The sequence below is a fragment of the Hermetia illucens genome, chromosome 1 (genome assembly GCF_905115235.1).
Source record: "Hermetia illucens chromosome 1, iHerIll2.2.curated.20191125, whole genome shotgun sequence".
In the NCBI taxonomy this organism is placed as follows: domain Eukaryota; kingdom Metazoa; phylum Arthropoda; class Insecta; order Diptera; family Stratiomyidae; genus Hermetia; species Hermetia illucens.
Window position 1 is genome coordinate 72,681,925 of NC_051849.1, and position 16,553 is coordinate 72,698,477.

At 41.4% G+C, this 16,553-nt stretch overlaps 1 protein-coding gene across 6 annotated transcripts in view; it reads right to left on the reverse strand.

The window, feature by feature from the left end:
• The window catches only part of LOC119651276 (PDZ and LIM domain protein Zasp), a 284,905-nt gene extending 269,856 nt beyond the window's left edge, over positions 1–15,049 (reverse strand). For 2 of the 6 annotated variants that reach the window (XM_038054801.1, XM_038054792.1), the window contains exon 1: positions 14,302–15,048. In XM_038054801.1, the coding sequence (XP_037910729.1) occupies positions 14,302–14,329 (28 nt within the window). In that variant the 5' untranslated portion in view covers positions 14,330–15,048. Of the gene's footprint in view, positions 1–14,301 lie in introns of all 6 variants that reach the window. The other 4 variants (XM_038054827.1, XM_038054809.1, XM_038054783.1 and 1 more) reach the window with 3 other exon arrangements.
• Positions 15,050–16,553: the final 1,504 nt, after the last annotated feature.

The window sequence follows — 16,553 nt, forward strand, 5'->3', positions numbered from 1 at the left end:
TATAATGGATTGATTGTAAGAAAAAAATAAACCATTGATGAAAACGAATAATAGAAGGTTTTAAAGTGGTTGTATACTCATTACAACCAGAAAGCTGCAATTCGATCTACAAAATAATTTTCTGAATCACGACAAGCATTATCTTTTTCTTTGGGAAGTTAATAAACAAATTATTCTAGGAGTGTTGAAGTTGAAAGAAAAAGACACATCCTGGCTTAGCTCTGCAGCACTTCATCGCTAACCTGAAAATTTAATAGAATTTGTGCTAGCCCGGAGATCAGAATTTAACAATATCAACTACGTATTGGGAGCACCCATGTAGAAGCTTAGTGTGGCAAGCTGCTCTCCAATTGGCATTGTCCAACATCAGGTAGATGCTGACTACTGAGCCCTCAATCCTAAAACAAGTCGGGAAACCGGAAGCTTGACGCTTCAGGTATAAAAGGTTTTGTGTTTCCCTATGTGAGGAGCATAACGTAGTTCCTCATTGGCTTATAGCATTGACCCGAGATATAGAAATCGTTCAGTTCTGGGCAGGATACTGCCATTGCCAGAACTGAGCGATTTAAGCGAGCGTCTGCCACTCTCTATAGTTCTGAGTGTTGGCCGACTATAAAAGACAATGAACGGCGTCTTGCGGTAATGGGGACGAAGATGTTGCATTGCACTGGTGGCATGACACGTTTTGATTACGTCTGAAATGAGAATATCCGCGATCGATATGGTTTGCACCGATCGTGGAAAAACTGCAAGAGAGGCGTTTTCGATGGTGTGGTCCCGTAATTCACGCGAACGAAAATTCAACAACCAGTATTGATCAGACCATCGAAAGCAATGGTAAGCAACCAAAAAGCCGGCCAAAACAATGGTGGCTTGATACGCTGGATGGGGATTTAAAGGTCTCGCGATTACATCCTGATGAGGCATTTGATAAAATAACATGACGAAACCGATCATCACGAGCCGACCCCGCTTGTGAACTGAAGGCTGAAGAAAAAAAAAAGATGTGAGGAGCGACGAGTGCATGACAGCTCCGTGTAATATAGCTAAAAATTCCATTGCCCTCTATTTTCTAGAAAGCAATTTAAATAAATCATTTGATGGAAAGCCCTGTGTTGATAATGGTCAACCTCATACGCTTCACGCTCTCAGTTTAATATTATTAGCGAATGAAAACTATTTAACCAACATCAAATATAAAGAAGGGCTAGGGAGAATTAGATTCTTCTTGAATGGAATTTTAATATTTCACAGGAATTTTAATATTTCTCGTTAATTATGACGTCAGCATCTTATTTGTATGGCTTAGAATGCTGTTAATTAGCACGAAATTGATAAGTTTGAACTGCTATAACTTTCCCACTAATAGTTGGATTTTCATGAAACCTGGCGTGTGTATGCACGAGGCTGTCGGTGCAAAATTTCGTACACTTTGGATGAACTTAAGGGGAGTTTTTTAGTCTATTTCCAAAAGTTGGTAATATACTATTAGTAAATTTTTTGAGCAGATACCGGAATGGGACGTCTCTCGAAGATTAGATTTCACATAAGTGTTTTACACAAAACCTTAAAGAGGGCTGCAGATAAGTAGATTCTTCATAAATGTGACTTTAATATTCCACGCGAATGTCAATTATTCCGGGTAATTATGACGTCAGCATCTGATTTGCATGGCTTTGGAAGCAGCAAACTCGCGCGAAATTGCTAAGTTTGAACTGCTATAACTTTGGCGTTAATTGCCTGATTTCCATGAAATTTAGCACGTATATACAAAATATTGTCCCCTATGCTGGCACAAAACTCGAAGGTCCTAGGATGAATGTAAGGGGGGTTTTTCAGTAAATTTCTAAAAAGTAGTAATATACTATTAGTAAGTTTATTTGAGCAGATATCGGAATGGGACATATTTTGAGGCCTAGATTTCATGTAGGCGCACCACCCTTTTTTCAGATTTGTAGGTTAGGTAGTTTCCGAAAATGAGTCCTGTCTGTTGTTTTACATAAAACCTTAAAAAGAAGCTCGGTATTGGTTTATTGACTTTTATTGGGCTCTAATTCCTCGGTTTTAAGTGGATAACCACTTTAAAAGGGAGTCTAGAAGTTTTTATAAAAAAAGCAACCCGATTCCAGACCTCAGCAAGAGTGCATTCTGCATATCACCATCTTGGAGTGTACCATTAACGAGCAAACTTTGCACTTGCTGCATCTAGCAGAGAATTTTTTCGTTTTGTTTGCATCACTACAGCCCATTTCAGGCCTTTGCATCATTCCAGGTTCGCCCCCAACTGCCTTGGTTTAAATACCGAATTCCTCGATGCCTTATACCTAAGTGTATTAATGCTTCCATTGTTGTCGCAACAGAAGCTAGGTTTAGGTTGAAAACTATATTGATGTGAAAGTAATGTAAATTTTAAACCCCCTTTCGGTGGTAAAATAAAACCTCATTAAAATCGGTTTTCTGGCTATCTGACTGTAGGTATTTTTTTCCATCTTCGAAGGATACGTTCCAGAGTATAGTATTTTTACCCACCTCTAGCTCTTGTCCTCTTCCCCACGGAACCACCGCAAAATATTACGTCGCGGACATGGCTCTAGCCTCGTCCACCGCCCATCTTTTGCATTTGCACTGAGACCGCCCCACCATGCCATCAACAGCATTCCACTTCTCCTGGCACCCAAGCATTCTTTCTGTTAGACGTTGCGGTGCTACTGTTCCTCCAAAGTCCCATCTATACTCTTCCTTTCCTCTGAGAATCTAGAACAATGAAAGAAGGCATGCTACGGATCCTCCGGAATACAGTTGCAGTGCGGGAAGTTGGGCCAACTGCCCAGTTTAAACCAATAGAGGTATTTAGGGCATCTACAATGTTTCGTGAAAAACTGTGCGACATCATAGTTTATTTCACCGTGCGTTCTCTGCCTCAACACCTTTATTCTGGGAACCAATCTGTGCGTCCACTGACCCGTTTCTGTCCTTTTCCACCGTTGTTGCTACCTACTTAACAATTCCTCCATTTCTGCATGCTGATCAGAGGAAGAATCGTGTCCATCATTGGCACCATCGGCTTCATTTCCCCTGCCGCGTAGGTCACTTCATTTGGGATGGTTTTAAATCCACAACACCCTACGAAGGTGGTGTTTCTATACACCGCGCTCATCATTTGACCATTGTGTGTGGTACGTCCAAACTAGCACTGAATATAGCAGTATAGAGTTCACCATTATAGCCATACGCAGTTTACGGTTGTATTGTGGACCCCTAACATTTAGTATCATTCTTGCTTGGACGATGCTGATATTGGACGCCTTAGTGCAAACATGTTGTAGGTGCGCTTGAAATTTAACCTCGTATCTATCGTCACTCCAAGGTGTTTAATTGCTGATTTTTAATTTTTGCACACGCCGCTTTAGATAAGCACCGCCTCTGTTTTGTCCCTCGGGAGTGGAAGACCTGCATCTTTCAGACACCTTTATAGCAGTGATTACTTTGGATGAATACAATTCCACATCCGCAAGATGTTTTGCAACACCTATTGTGACCTCGCGAACAAGTGGGATGCTGAAGTCATAATTATACATGATACTCCATAATAGTATATTCTCTGGGTCCACCATCTGTGTCGTCTACCTGTTAAATAGCTGTCGACAAGGGCAATTATGTAACTGGGTACACTAATCGCCGCCAAAGACCTCCTTATAAGGTCTGACTGAGTTGACTGCATTTTGCACGTCGAGGGTAATCACTGGGTAATCCTTGGTAGTGCCACCCTTTCCGTGCATCGAACTTTCAGCTTAGCGAGTGACCAACCTGATGGCGTCGACGGTTGATCTGGTCGTACGGAAGCCGGGTAGTCAGTGTGATAAACCTCTCAGGCTCTCTACAGTCGGGAGCAATCTGGTATAGATTATTCGTTCTAGCAGTTTTCTCATAGTGTCCGATAGACATATGGGTGGGTAGGCAGATGGTTCGTGCGGAGGTTTACCAGATTTAGGCAACAACACTAACCTTTATCTTTTCCATGTCTCGGGAAAGATCCCATCAAACAAGCATGCCTCAAACAACGCTACAAATATGTCTGGTATTGGCTTAAAAGCCAGCTTAAAGGCTTTGTTCGGTGTACTGTCGAGGAGATCGGGATATCGAATTTAAGGAGCTGCCTAACCTTTGAATCTCTACATTAGGACCCTGTAGGCGCTTCCCTTGGTTCTATATCTATCTCTGCACAGAATTCTTTTGAGGCAATCCCTCTAGCTTGAGATTTCTTCGAGCTTTCTAGTAAGCACGCAAGTCCACCAAGTGCTCTCTGGTCCGCTCGTCTGGCCTGATGATACACCGACCAAAGAAATTCACATTTCTTCCAGAAGTTGTTTCTTCCACTGGGGAAAGTATGACGTATTGGGATCGATGAATCCGTCGTGATACACTCCGTGATATGGAAGGCTCTCTCCGAAGATAAGTCTGGTATGTTTGCCCGTCAATTGCTTTCACAGACCAACATGAAGGTCTCGTGGACGAGCAGGTCTCCAACCGCTTGATTTGGTCTTCAGGTCTGGTGACAACTCCGGGTGTAGTGTTCACTTGTAACGTTCCAGGACAAGTCACGAGCTTGAGAAGGACTATCGAAAGGCAGATCCACAATTAAACCGATCCACCCTTTCGGGTAAGTATTAACCTGACTATCGTAGCTCAATATGATGTCTAAGTGCGTGATAGCCTTGAAATGACAATGCCTTCTTGCATTCGTGAGTGAACTTCTCCATTCTGTTGCTCATGCATTGAAGTCACCGGCGATGACTTTTGGTCTCCGTCCTTTTGCCGTCGAAAACCATTCTTGTATGGCTTTGTCCCTACATGCCATAAAACCCCCCCCGTCTGTAGGATCGGCTACCCGCACATTATTCTTAGGATTTCTATTGGATTCACTTATACCTCGGATTCGTGGATGACCTGCGGGAGCCGGTTTTGAGTGACACTACATTTATTGAGGTTGATTTCGATCCAACCAACTTTGTCCACTGCATTTAGTGCCTATCCAGGCCCTCCTTTTCATGGCGTTATGCGCTTAGGATACTTGTTACATTCCCAAGTAATTTGATTCGCACAACGTCCGTCTGTCTGTCTGTCAAAGATGGGATCTTTACACCCAATTACGTCAAAGAAAGTTACGATGATCCATGTTCATGGTATCTAAGCTTCAAAATACATTCTGATATCTGTTTAAATAAAGTTAATATATTATACAGTACGCAAAGTTTTTAGAGGTGTTTTTCATTCAAGAACGAATGTATTTTTACTTTTGCGTCTCAACGTCCCAGGATATTCTATTTAATATTTCAGGTTTCGGCACAGTTTCGCGCATCGACTAGCAGGCACGGGGAATTTTGTTAATGATCTAAAAGGGACTGACGTGTCCAAAAGGGGTCCGCACATTCTCGCGCCGAGCACCGGAACACTTCTGTGGAGCTGTATTATTTTTGGGCGGTCCTTTACGGACTTTTTCGCCATATCTTTAGGTTTTTGGGATAGCTTTGTCTTCGAAATCGACCAACCCAGGTGGCCTCTGGGGCAACTACATTAAAAAGCCTACTTTCACCTATGTTTCTGATTTTTTTTTAATGGGAAAAAATAATTGGAATTCAATTAAATTTGGACATTAGGTTAGTCATATTTCGAGCAACTTCTGAGAATTTTCTTGAAAGTTTGAGCTAAAAATAAAAAAGTTACGAAACATTATTCCGCTGAAGGTGTTAACTAGAATCTTCCAGCTGCGGGACCAATAGCGACTTCAATTTTTATCTAAAACCAACAAGTTTTTAATTCGACATTATTAACTTATTTTCTAAGAATTCCGTAAGAAAATTTTGCAGGTTATTGAATTTTCTTTTAATTTTTCGCCCTCTTAAAAAAATAATACCCTAAATTTCGTAATTTTCGTAATTCCTACAAATGTGAAAAACTTCATTTTAAGATTTGAAAAAAAATGCCCACGAGCCTGTACCCGAGAAGCACTCGGTTCCACCCTCATAAAATCTAAAGGAACACGAATTTCGCTCTGAAATGTTTGCAGGATAATCTGGGATAGCTGAGTTAACGATCTGGGTGATAAAAAAAGTCGATTCTGAGAATCTCAGAATATTGTGGGTACTTCTTTACTTTAATGAACTCCAGAGGCAAGTAACCCAACACCCCTGAAAGGAGCAAATGGCTCAAATACAATTCCAGATTCCAATCTCGAATTTGTTTCAGAGCCCTTTTTAACTTTTCGGGAGACCACTGCTAATTACCACTTTCCAGTTCACTACGGTGAATCATAACCGATTTGTTGCAAAGTTGGGGAAAAGTTAACATTCTCGCCAGACCACATCGAACGTAAGAAGGGTCTTGGTTCCGATGTTAATACAGGCAAAATGATCCAAGAATTAATTGTATCTTACATTACGTCATGTCGTCACAAACATCTAAGGTTTGTCACGTCCTATACACCGATAAGCCTACCCGTTTCTTTATGAAACATTTTCGAGAAACTCATATTATCCAAACTACCATGACACTTAGACGAAAACGAATTTATCCTCCTCACTAGTTCGGATTCAACTGGAGCTGTCGAACAAGTTCATCGCTTAGCTTCCGGGAGAAGCTGTGCAGTGCGTTGGACACGCATTTGATAAGGTTCGGCATGAAGAGCCGACGAATACGCGTCTCAGGAGATTTTGAATTAAACAATAAAGTATTGCCTCACGAGAATCTAACACTAATGCAAAGGTATCATAAGTTACCGTCCTCCTTCCTCTGCTTCACTTCATAATATATGTACTGCAAACTTGCCCACAAATGATCGCTTATCTACTTGTACCTCTGCTGAAGATACTGTGATACTCTTCATAAATCATCATCATCAACGGCGCAACTATCAGTATCCGGTCTACGCCTGCCTTAATAAGGAACTCCAAATATCCCGGCTTTGCGCCGAGGTCCACCATTTTGATATCCCTAAAAGCTGTCTGACGTCCTAACCTACGCCATCCCTCCATCTTAGGCAGGGTCTGCCTCGTCTTCTTTTTCTACCATAGATATTGCCCTTGTAGGTGGGATCATCCTCATATATACGGATTGAGTGGCCCGCCCACCGTAACCTATTGAGCCGAATTTTATCCACACTCTTCATAAATGCCAATACCAATGTTGCATTCTAAGAAATTGAAAATCACATGAAACAGGATGAACAATCTTTGAGCTACTGTAACTTTGTTAATGATAGTACCATTTTGATCCAGCTTGAGGATGACATGCTTCATACTATAATCTATATTACTTCTACTTCTCTAGAATAACCAAAAGCGCTATTTACCTAAAAATATAGTAACACAATATTATTAACTTGTGGCGCGGCAGGATCCGCAGCATTCGAAATTTATTTCGAATGTTGCGAATGCGGACAAATAGATGGCGCGGAACTCTCCACTGGTTTTAGAACTCGCCACGGGAGTGAAGGATTAGCGGTGAGAAAGTGCCGTTGGTTGGGACAGGAAAAGACCGCCTGGAAATAAGCCGGTCTCTTCTGTCGCAACCTTGGCTGCGTACAGTTGATTGTTTGCAGTACAGCGACTCATAGTTCTTTTTTAAACTCTTCTGTTACAATTAGTGCTAAATAAAGCCCTTTCTTTCTTGATTCGACGCAGGACATTTTTAATCGTTGTCAGGAATTCGATCTTCAGAGTGAAGTGTTTTGTGGCTGCCAGTTGGACCGTGATCGCATCCTCGGGATTAATTCAAATTGCACGTTAATTACAGTACAGGAGATTGTCCGTGAAGGTTTCTGCTTTGGGAATCGGTATCAAGGACGCGAAAAAACTTAATTTGCCTTGATATCGATAAGGAGGTTATTTAAGGCCTGGACACCGTATAGAGGCAGCTTCATAATTTTTTTTTCTGATTTTTTTCCGTTGACTAATTTCCGAGAATGGGTTCGTTAAATAAATCATTACTTTCGACCTCCTGCACTCCCCGCCTTTCCAAGGAATGTCAAAACTAAGACTGACATCGAAAAATACTAATCGTGGTCCCCGAGGACCACAAGGAAAATGTAATTTAATAGAAAAAATCCTAATTCCCGTTTCAGCGTTGGCAAACTTATTTTCATCCTCTTCTTGCTTGACGCTGGGCCAGCAACTGCTGGTAGATCTATGAAGAGGCAGGCGAAGAAAGTTGTCCCTCAGGCCCTTTTAGTTTGCAACCAGGTAAAATATATTCAATTGCTAAGATAAATAGAACTTAGTAGGCTGATGAGCTAGACGGGGTTCTTCTTTTGACAGTCTCTCGGTAGGCGCAGTGAGCATATCCCTGGCGACTGTGAAGGTCTTTTGTTGTAGGCTGGGGAAGTTGCTACCATTTATTAGCATCAGAGGCTCGTGCTGAAGATCTGCACTGCCTGGATTCTACTCTCTTCGTTCTTCACACAGCAATCACAATCTTAGGGGTAGTAACATCAATACAACGGAACACCGAACTGACTGGGCTGCTTTAAACGGTCGCTGATACCTACCTATCTCGGTATCACTCAAAGTCATAATCGAAAGTTGTATTATAAATGCAGTATATAGCATATGGGCAAAATGAGTTTGAATAAATGATGGCTCCCCTTAAGTCTCATTTATCTCAACTTTTTGCTTGTGGATAATTTTAATCTGTCACTTAGTAAAGGTTTTTGTTTTGTTTGGATAATAGTTCACGATCCTTATCTCAAGAATGCGGAAGGACTAGCAGGTCAATGTTAGAATTTTCACGCCTAAAGTGCCTCCTTACGCAAGTAGTTCTAATGAGAGGAAGGGGAAAAGATAATCCCCTCGGGGCCGGAATTTCGTCAGCGATTCATATAGAGAATTTACTGAAATAACTGGGTACTAATATATCACCGGAATCGTCAGTTACTCAATGTGGTTGACTAATATGACATAGGCTTCATCGGGCTTGAGGGACGATCATAGCAAACCGCATCTAGCAAACAATACAATTTAGATTCATTGTGATACCGAAGTCCATCAATTAAAATATGCTTTGTTGGTTAGTTGTCAAATCTGCCAGTTAACCACATAATTAAGCAGTTTAGTGGTGAAAGGCTGCCCTTTTGTCTGTTATAAGGTGGTTGTACATGGTGGTCGACCAGTAGTTGACATATCCTTCAGGAATTGTATAAAAGGAAGCTAGGAGCGAAGTAAGGCGGTAACAGGCAGCAAGATTAATGGCTTTCATGCATGGACCCATTTCCAAAAAACTAGTGAAAATGAATTCCTTCGAATAAAAAGAAATTTATAAGACAAGCATTAAAAACACTGAGCAGTTTGCACCCAAATAGAAGAGGAGAAGAAAATTAATGCGTGGAGTTGCAATGCAAGTGATTTACTGAGGGTGGAATTAGGCTGGGTTGAGTCATGAAAGTGATATCAGTTTTTTATTGGTAATTCTTAACAGCCTTTAAATGAACAAATTTAGTTGGATTTATGGAAGTGGGAAACTTTTGACCATCCGAATTTGTGAAGAAAAATTGGGAAAAGAAGAGAGGAACTAGGAAGCAAATCAGACAAAATCGTAAAAAAGATATTCAAAGTTCGATCACATGTTAAGATAGTTGAAGTACAAGCGCAGTTGATTCAAACTACGGAAATTAACTTTGGCAAAATTTAGCATACTTGGACACAATTTGATAATTGAATCGAACGATTTGCTCATCAACTTCCAGTACTGGGAGATAAATACCGATTTTATCATAAGGAGATGCACGAAGAGTTGGGGAACAAGATTGAAAGTGCACGTCAGAAAATTTGAAATCGGGCCGTAGTTGAGAGAAATAAAACGAATTAATTATTAGAAATGAGTGAAGAAATAAAGGCCAGCGAACAGCACATTATAAAATTGATAAGCATGAAAGAAGAACAAAGATGCCAAGGAAAGGCAGCATTAAAGCAGTAGATTTAGTCAATGCATCCTGATCTCTGTCAATAGCACAAAATAGAGTATTCTTCGTGGAAGCTGGGAGCCTAATATTACTGCCACTTACCCAGGCTTCGTAGTACTGAACATGGTATCACGAACTCCGTCGAGCGGAGAAGAGACTTCACAGACGGAAAAAGGAAGCCTGGGAGAACCAACAAGTCTGCACCAGGTGCGCAAGTTTTACCAACAAGTCAGCAGGAGCCTTACATACCTCGATGTTCATCCTGCCGAGACAAAGAGGGAAATCTAATTTCCGACAGTATCGGCATATTGGAGCAATGGGTTGAGTATTTTGATGGACTACTGAACAACCAGAACACCGGCGAGTTGGAGGTCTCGCCAACTGAAGACGACGGACAAATACTGCCCCCACCAAGTATAGGAGAAACAGTCCATGCAATTCATCGGCTTAAAAATCAAAAGTCGCCAGGCGCCGATGGAGTTACAGCTGAATTGGTTAAATATGGGGGCGACCAGTTACACTGGGCGGTTCATCAACTTGTGCTCAAGGTATGGGACAGCGAATCAATGCCTGATGATTCGCAACGACCCATTATCTGTCTCATACACAAAAGGAGAGATATCACACAGTGCATGCAATTATAACGTTGCTGAGTACCATCTATAAGATATTCTCCACTATCTTGCTATGCCGGATAGGCCCCATACGCTCAGAACATCATTGGCCCATACCAAAGAGGCTTCACTCTAGGCAAATTAGCAACAGATCATATTTTCTCCCTGCGGCAAGCGATGGAAAAACTGTTGGAATATGTTGCACCATCTATTCATCAACTTTAAAGCCGCCTATGATAGTATAGCCAGGGTAAAACTGTACATGTCGGTAAACGACGAAACTAATAAGACTGACTAGGCTGACCCTGACCAATGTGCGAGGCCAGATAAAAGAAGCAGGATCACTCTCAAGACCATTCGACATCAACAACGGTCTACTACAAGGGGATGCCCTATCATGTGTCCTCTTTAACCTGGCCCTCGAGAAAGTGATCTGTGATGCTGAGGTAAATGCAAGAGGTACGATCCTCTTTAAGTCTATCCAACTACTGGCCTATGCTGACGATATCGACATCATGGGAAGAACTACATGAGACGTACAGACTGTCTTGATCCACATCGAGCAAGTGGCGCGAGATCTTGGGCTACACATCAATGAAGACAAGACAAAGTATATGGTGGCAACGTCAGCACTAAAAACCAACCAACCAACAACATCAAACCGCACTAATCAAACGGGAAGAATAAAGATAGAAGACTACAACTTTGAGACCGTTGATAATTTCTCCTATCTAGGGTCGAAAATCACAACCGATAACAGCTACGATAATGAAATCCGCGCATTGTTGTTGTCAGCCAACAGACCCTATTTCAGCTTACAAAAACTGTTCCGCTCGAAACGTCTCACCATAGGGTCAAAGCGCTTACTGTACAAGACAATGATCTTGCCAGTCCTCATGTATTTCCTCAGAGACTTGGGTTCTTAGCAAGAAGAATTGCGAACTATTGGCCGCTTTCGAGTGAAGGATCCTCTGAAGAATTTTTGGCCCCCTACATTAGAATGGATGATTCCGTAGGCTGCATAACGACGAAATCTATGAGTGATACCATGGCCGTCAAGTTTTGGATAAAATCCGGCTCAATAGGTTACGGTGGGCGGGTCACTTAACGGGTGAGGAGGATCCAGCCCGAAAAGTTGATAAGGGCAATATCTATGGTGGAAAAAAAAGACGAGGCAGGCCCTGCCTGAGATGGAGCGATGGCGTAGGTCAGGACGCCAGACAGCTTTTAGGGATATCGAATTGGTGGACCTCGGGGCAAAACCGGGATGTCTGGAGTTCCTTATTAAGGCAGGCCTAGACCGGATACCGATTGTTGCGCCATTGATAATGATGATAAATATGATACAAGTTAGTTTATATAAGTCGGCTATAGAACTTACCCGTAATTATGAGTTTCTTTTTTTAATGAACATTCCTACCATCGAAACATAAAATTGAGTAACAGCAACTGTCGAAAGATCGGAATTGCTATTCTACGTTTACTTAGGCAAGTGAAGAAAGCAAAGGAGATGAAGAAATTCTGCTTTTAATATATTCCAAAGATTCATCTGCTAAAGTCGCATATACTAATCTAGAGAGAATTAGTGGAGAGGGATGTCTTACAATAGAGGGACACTGGTTGAATGTGTGCGAAGATGAAAAGATTTGATTTTCTTTAATAATGGCTTGTTTGGCTTGAGTCTCATATCCCCTTTTATAGGCATACAAAGTTTTGGAGCGGAACCTGTACCTACACAACAACTAAGAAGGGGTAGTCAGGGGCTTAGATTTTCGCCGTGCTCCTGCATGGTGGCTTCAAAAGACCCTCAGGTTAATGTGGTTAAGGACCCATGTGATGACGATACCACAACGGCCGACGGCCATAAAAAGTCAACCGAGAGATAAAGAGATTCTATGGTGCTTTGCACATTTCCCTTATGGCACAGAAGAAGCTCCCAGTGGAACATTCATTAGAGCTATCCAATATGCGAAAAATAAAAAGCATGGTGGTAATAGCAGGATCTGATATCAATGCCTATCACATATACTGGGGAACTTCCAACATCAACGGAAGAGGATCGAGACTATTAGAGTAGAGTAGGAAAGAGGACTAAAACACCATTGTGGAACTCGGATTCAGCAAAACAGAATAGGGACAACAAGGATGCTCCCCAATCGAAGTGTGGGGTCTGATTCAGCTGCAGGTTGGAATCGGTATAAAAAGGCACAGAAAGCTCTAAAGAAGAGCATAAAATCGGCTATGGTTTCGGCTGTATACAATCAATGTGAGGAAGAGATGGCAGCTACCCGGCCTCCTCGGATTTCAAACGAAGGTACCTTGAAGCCTCTCTTGCTTCTGAAGAATATTTGCAGACTTGCGAAAGCCTGCGAACGCCGTAGGCGGGAAGCCATTGAATAGACGATTTACGAAGATAGTACAATGGGCCTAACAAAGGCCTGAGTGCTCGGAGCTGCCGCTTCCTCCATTAAACTAAACTAAACTTGGAGCGAGACATTTAAAATGTTAAGAATATTCACTCCACGGCCATTCTTCATATGAAGCGGGCAAGGATGAATAAATCAAATTGCTTTTTCTACAGAGCTCTGAAATCGTCGCCCAGAACTTATTTAGAATGATGACGGCTTTCTTATTTCAAGAGCGCTTTCGTGAAGATAATCATGGTACAAGAGCATTTGAGAAGAAAAACCGATTTTGATGTGATTTTCAGAAATATCCGACCCAGATAAGTATTTGTTATAGAAAGGTGTAATGTGCAGGATGTTTTCGATAACTTTTCCAATTATTAACTACAATTTAATAAACACCTAAGAACCCGAATTCGCAAAACAATGCCGGGTAATCAGCAGTTCCGGAATATCCATGATTTCAAAACAGTTTTCGTTGTGACTCCTACTGACACTCGTCTAACATGTCTTTCCTGTTATTAATGTTAAAGTGTGAATGTCACAAAAACCTCGCCCCGGGCAATACTTTATTGCTTGGTGCATCCTTTTTTATCATACTTCAGGTCTTAATGAACATTTGTCAGTTTGCCCTGAGTGAAAAGCGAACTATTGTCAATTTCCTCCAGTAAGTCAGTCAAATACAATTCTTGTTTATTTGAGAATTCTAAGATACATAATAGCCGATTAGCTTTAATTTTATGGTAATATCACCAATTTCAACTACCAAGCAATGTAAAATAAAATATTGCAAATCTGTCGTGACTAATTTCAGATATTTCGCTTTGTTCACGTTCACTTATATTCGTATATTGTATTCTGCACTCATTTAAGGCGATATTGTTTACAACTTGTTTTTGTCGCGATAAGAATTTTTTGTTTGCATTCCAGAGTCTATGCCGCTTGTGGCATTTAGGAATTAAGATATTGAAATGCTAATCTCACCATATTTCTTATCAGACACTTTCCTTAAGCACTCTCAAGAAAGTGTCTTTTATCCAATAGTTGTTTACTTTTTCAGACCGCAGCCAACCTAAGATTGCAAACCCATATGTACCTTCATTTACATGCAATATTTGCACCCCGGCCGTGGGCAAAGGATCAGTAACATCCTTAGTCAGGTACTGGCTTGACCTCGCATTCCATGTCAGCAAGCTCAAATCATAATAATAATTATCTTTATCCGCCATTAACAATGCGGGTTGTTACCGGTCCGAAACCGGACTATCTTCGTAATGAACATTGGCGCCAGGCGCATTAGCAGAAGTTAATAAAGGCTTGTGCCACTTACCACCATCCGCGACCTGTGGAGACTCCATCCTGACGGCCACTTACAATAAAAATCCAGACTATGTGGCGTAAGTGAAAACACAACAATATCACTGAGAAGTCACTAAACAAAGAAATTTATATTTTTTCCAACAACACAGAAACGTTTTTTTCCTTTAGATGTAAACCACGAACAACTCGGCGAAACCTTTCCGCGAATTTAAACAATTCGTTGCGATTGTCAGTTCAGTAGTTGGGCGTAGCACTGAGGTCTAGCACGAAATCCGGATACGTTTTTGCGAGACCCCTTCTGGGATTCAGTAAATAAATAAACAATGAAGGAATGTGAGCACACACTAACGATCCTTTTGTTTTGATTCGCAGAGCTTGCGGGACGCTTTATCACGGAACCGGCGAGTGGGTGGTAGTGGGACCAGAACAAGAAATAACAAACCAGCGTCGAGATCTATTCTTGTCGTCAGAGACTACACCTGGAAATCGTATAGTGCAAGATCGCGGCTGATCACACCTGGAAATGGTAGCGAACTGAAGCTCAGAGTTCAGCTGGAGACAGCGAACCGCTAAATTTTAATTCAAGCCGTTCGTGTATTTCGCGAACTAAAAGCTCATGATCTTGCCGGTAAATGCACTTTTTACACCTTGATACCTTTGCGTCGTGCGTTAACTTCTCACCTGAGAGAGCGGGAACTCACCTGACCGCGAAGATGCAAATGTAAATGCAGTGGAAAGCGTGTGCCCGCGCGGCTGCACTGAAACATAGAGACTCAAGTGGTCACTCACTGGAAAGAAGACTCCTCAGGTAGGTGTCCAGGTTCGTTTGCAGTGGCTTTATCAGTCTAGCGAGTGAGTCACCTAACAAGTCCGGCCTCACGAATACTCTTCGCTCTATTCCCACCAGGTAAAAACGTTTATCAGCTTCACAGTAGGCATGCGTACTTATTTTGAGTTTTCTGAAGTGTTTCCCTGTGGAAAAGATAATGACGAGTAAACGATGAGGTTGGCTAATAATTATTGAGGCTATTCAATGGGTTTTGAATTTCAGATGAGTTAAGCAAACACCGCTCTTCAGATAATTGAAGCAGATACAACTGTATGCAAAACAAGTGCACTCTATCAGATCATGTCATCATAGGAAATACCTGAACTGGTATGCAATTTTTACCAACTTGGGAATGCTTGTTTATTTGAAACATTTGTTCAAACATGCAGCACCACTTTGGAGAAATGTGAAGGTCGTTTTCATATGGTATTCCGGAGATGTCTTGATATGAATTAGATGATATGGAAGTAGCTTATTTCGGAAACACGCTAAGAGCGATCAAAATGTGTATTTTATTCAAATTGGGGGATAATTAATGCATCGCATGCATTCCATGAACTGGTAATATGACAGGGATTAAGTGTTTATCTTGAGTATTTGCGACTCAAGGGAATACTGAGTTTGGTTAGATGGAAACAAAAAAGAGTTCGATTCAGCAACCACAGCAAATCATTTCAGACCTCATTTAAATGTTAGAGGAAAAAAAACCATTTTCAAATGTGCCGAGCTTTGATCTCTTAAGGCTACTCTAAGGCCACGTTGAACAGGAAGAATAAGGGACACTGACGGAACTAAGAGAGTTTTCTAACAAGCGCTCAGAGAAAACTCTTGTACCGTTAACAGTAGATACTAAATATTCAATAGCAAATACTGAAAGCTTGAGCAAGAGAGACAAGTTTCAGATTACGACACTTGGGTTTAGTGCATACCCAATAACTCAGAATACTAGATGAACCCATTGTTCAGTAAAGGTGTTAAAAATCACCATCGTGTCCATTTTTAAAGTTTTGTGTGAAATAAAACCTTATAGAATCGAGTCGATGTATGTCTGTCTGCCACACCTGATTTATTCGGAAATCACTGGACTGATTGTTGTGAAAGTTGATGAGAGCGTGTGGTCTGCTATTCCCTTTACATATAGCAAGTGGCGCCATTTTGCGTTAAGTTTAAGGTGGGGCTCCCCGTACATGTGAATGGAGGTTGCAACATTTTCTTCACAGAATGTAATCATGTTTTGTATCAAACGGAAGGGTTCAATTAGTACTTTTCCAAACTATTTGATATCGGATGAAACGTAGAGGAGCGAGGGCCCAAAATATGACCCCTAAAAAGTGGAACAGGTCTCGTTCTCAAAACCTATCCAATCGAAAAATCTGAAAAATATCATAGTGGTGTATCTAAACGAAATCTAGGCCTCAAAATATATCCCGTTC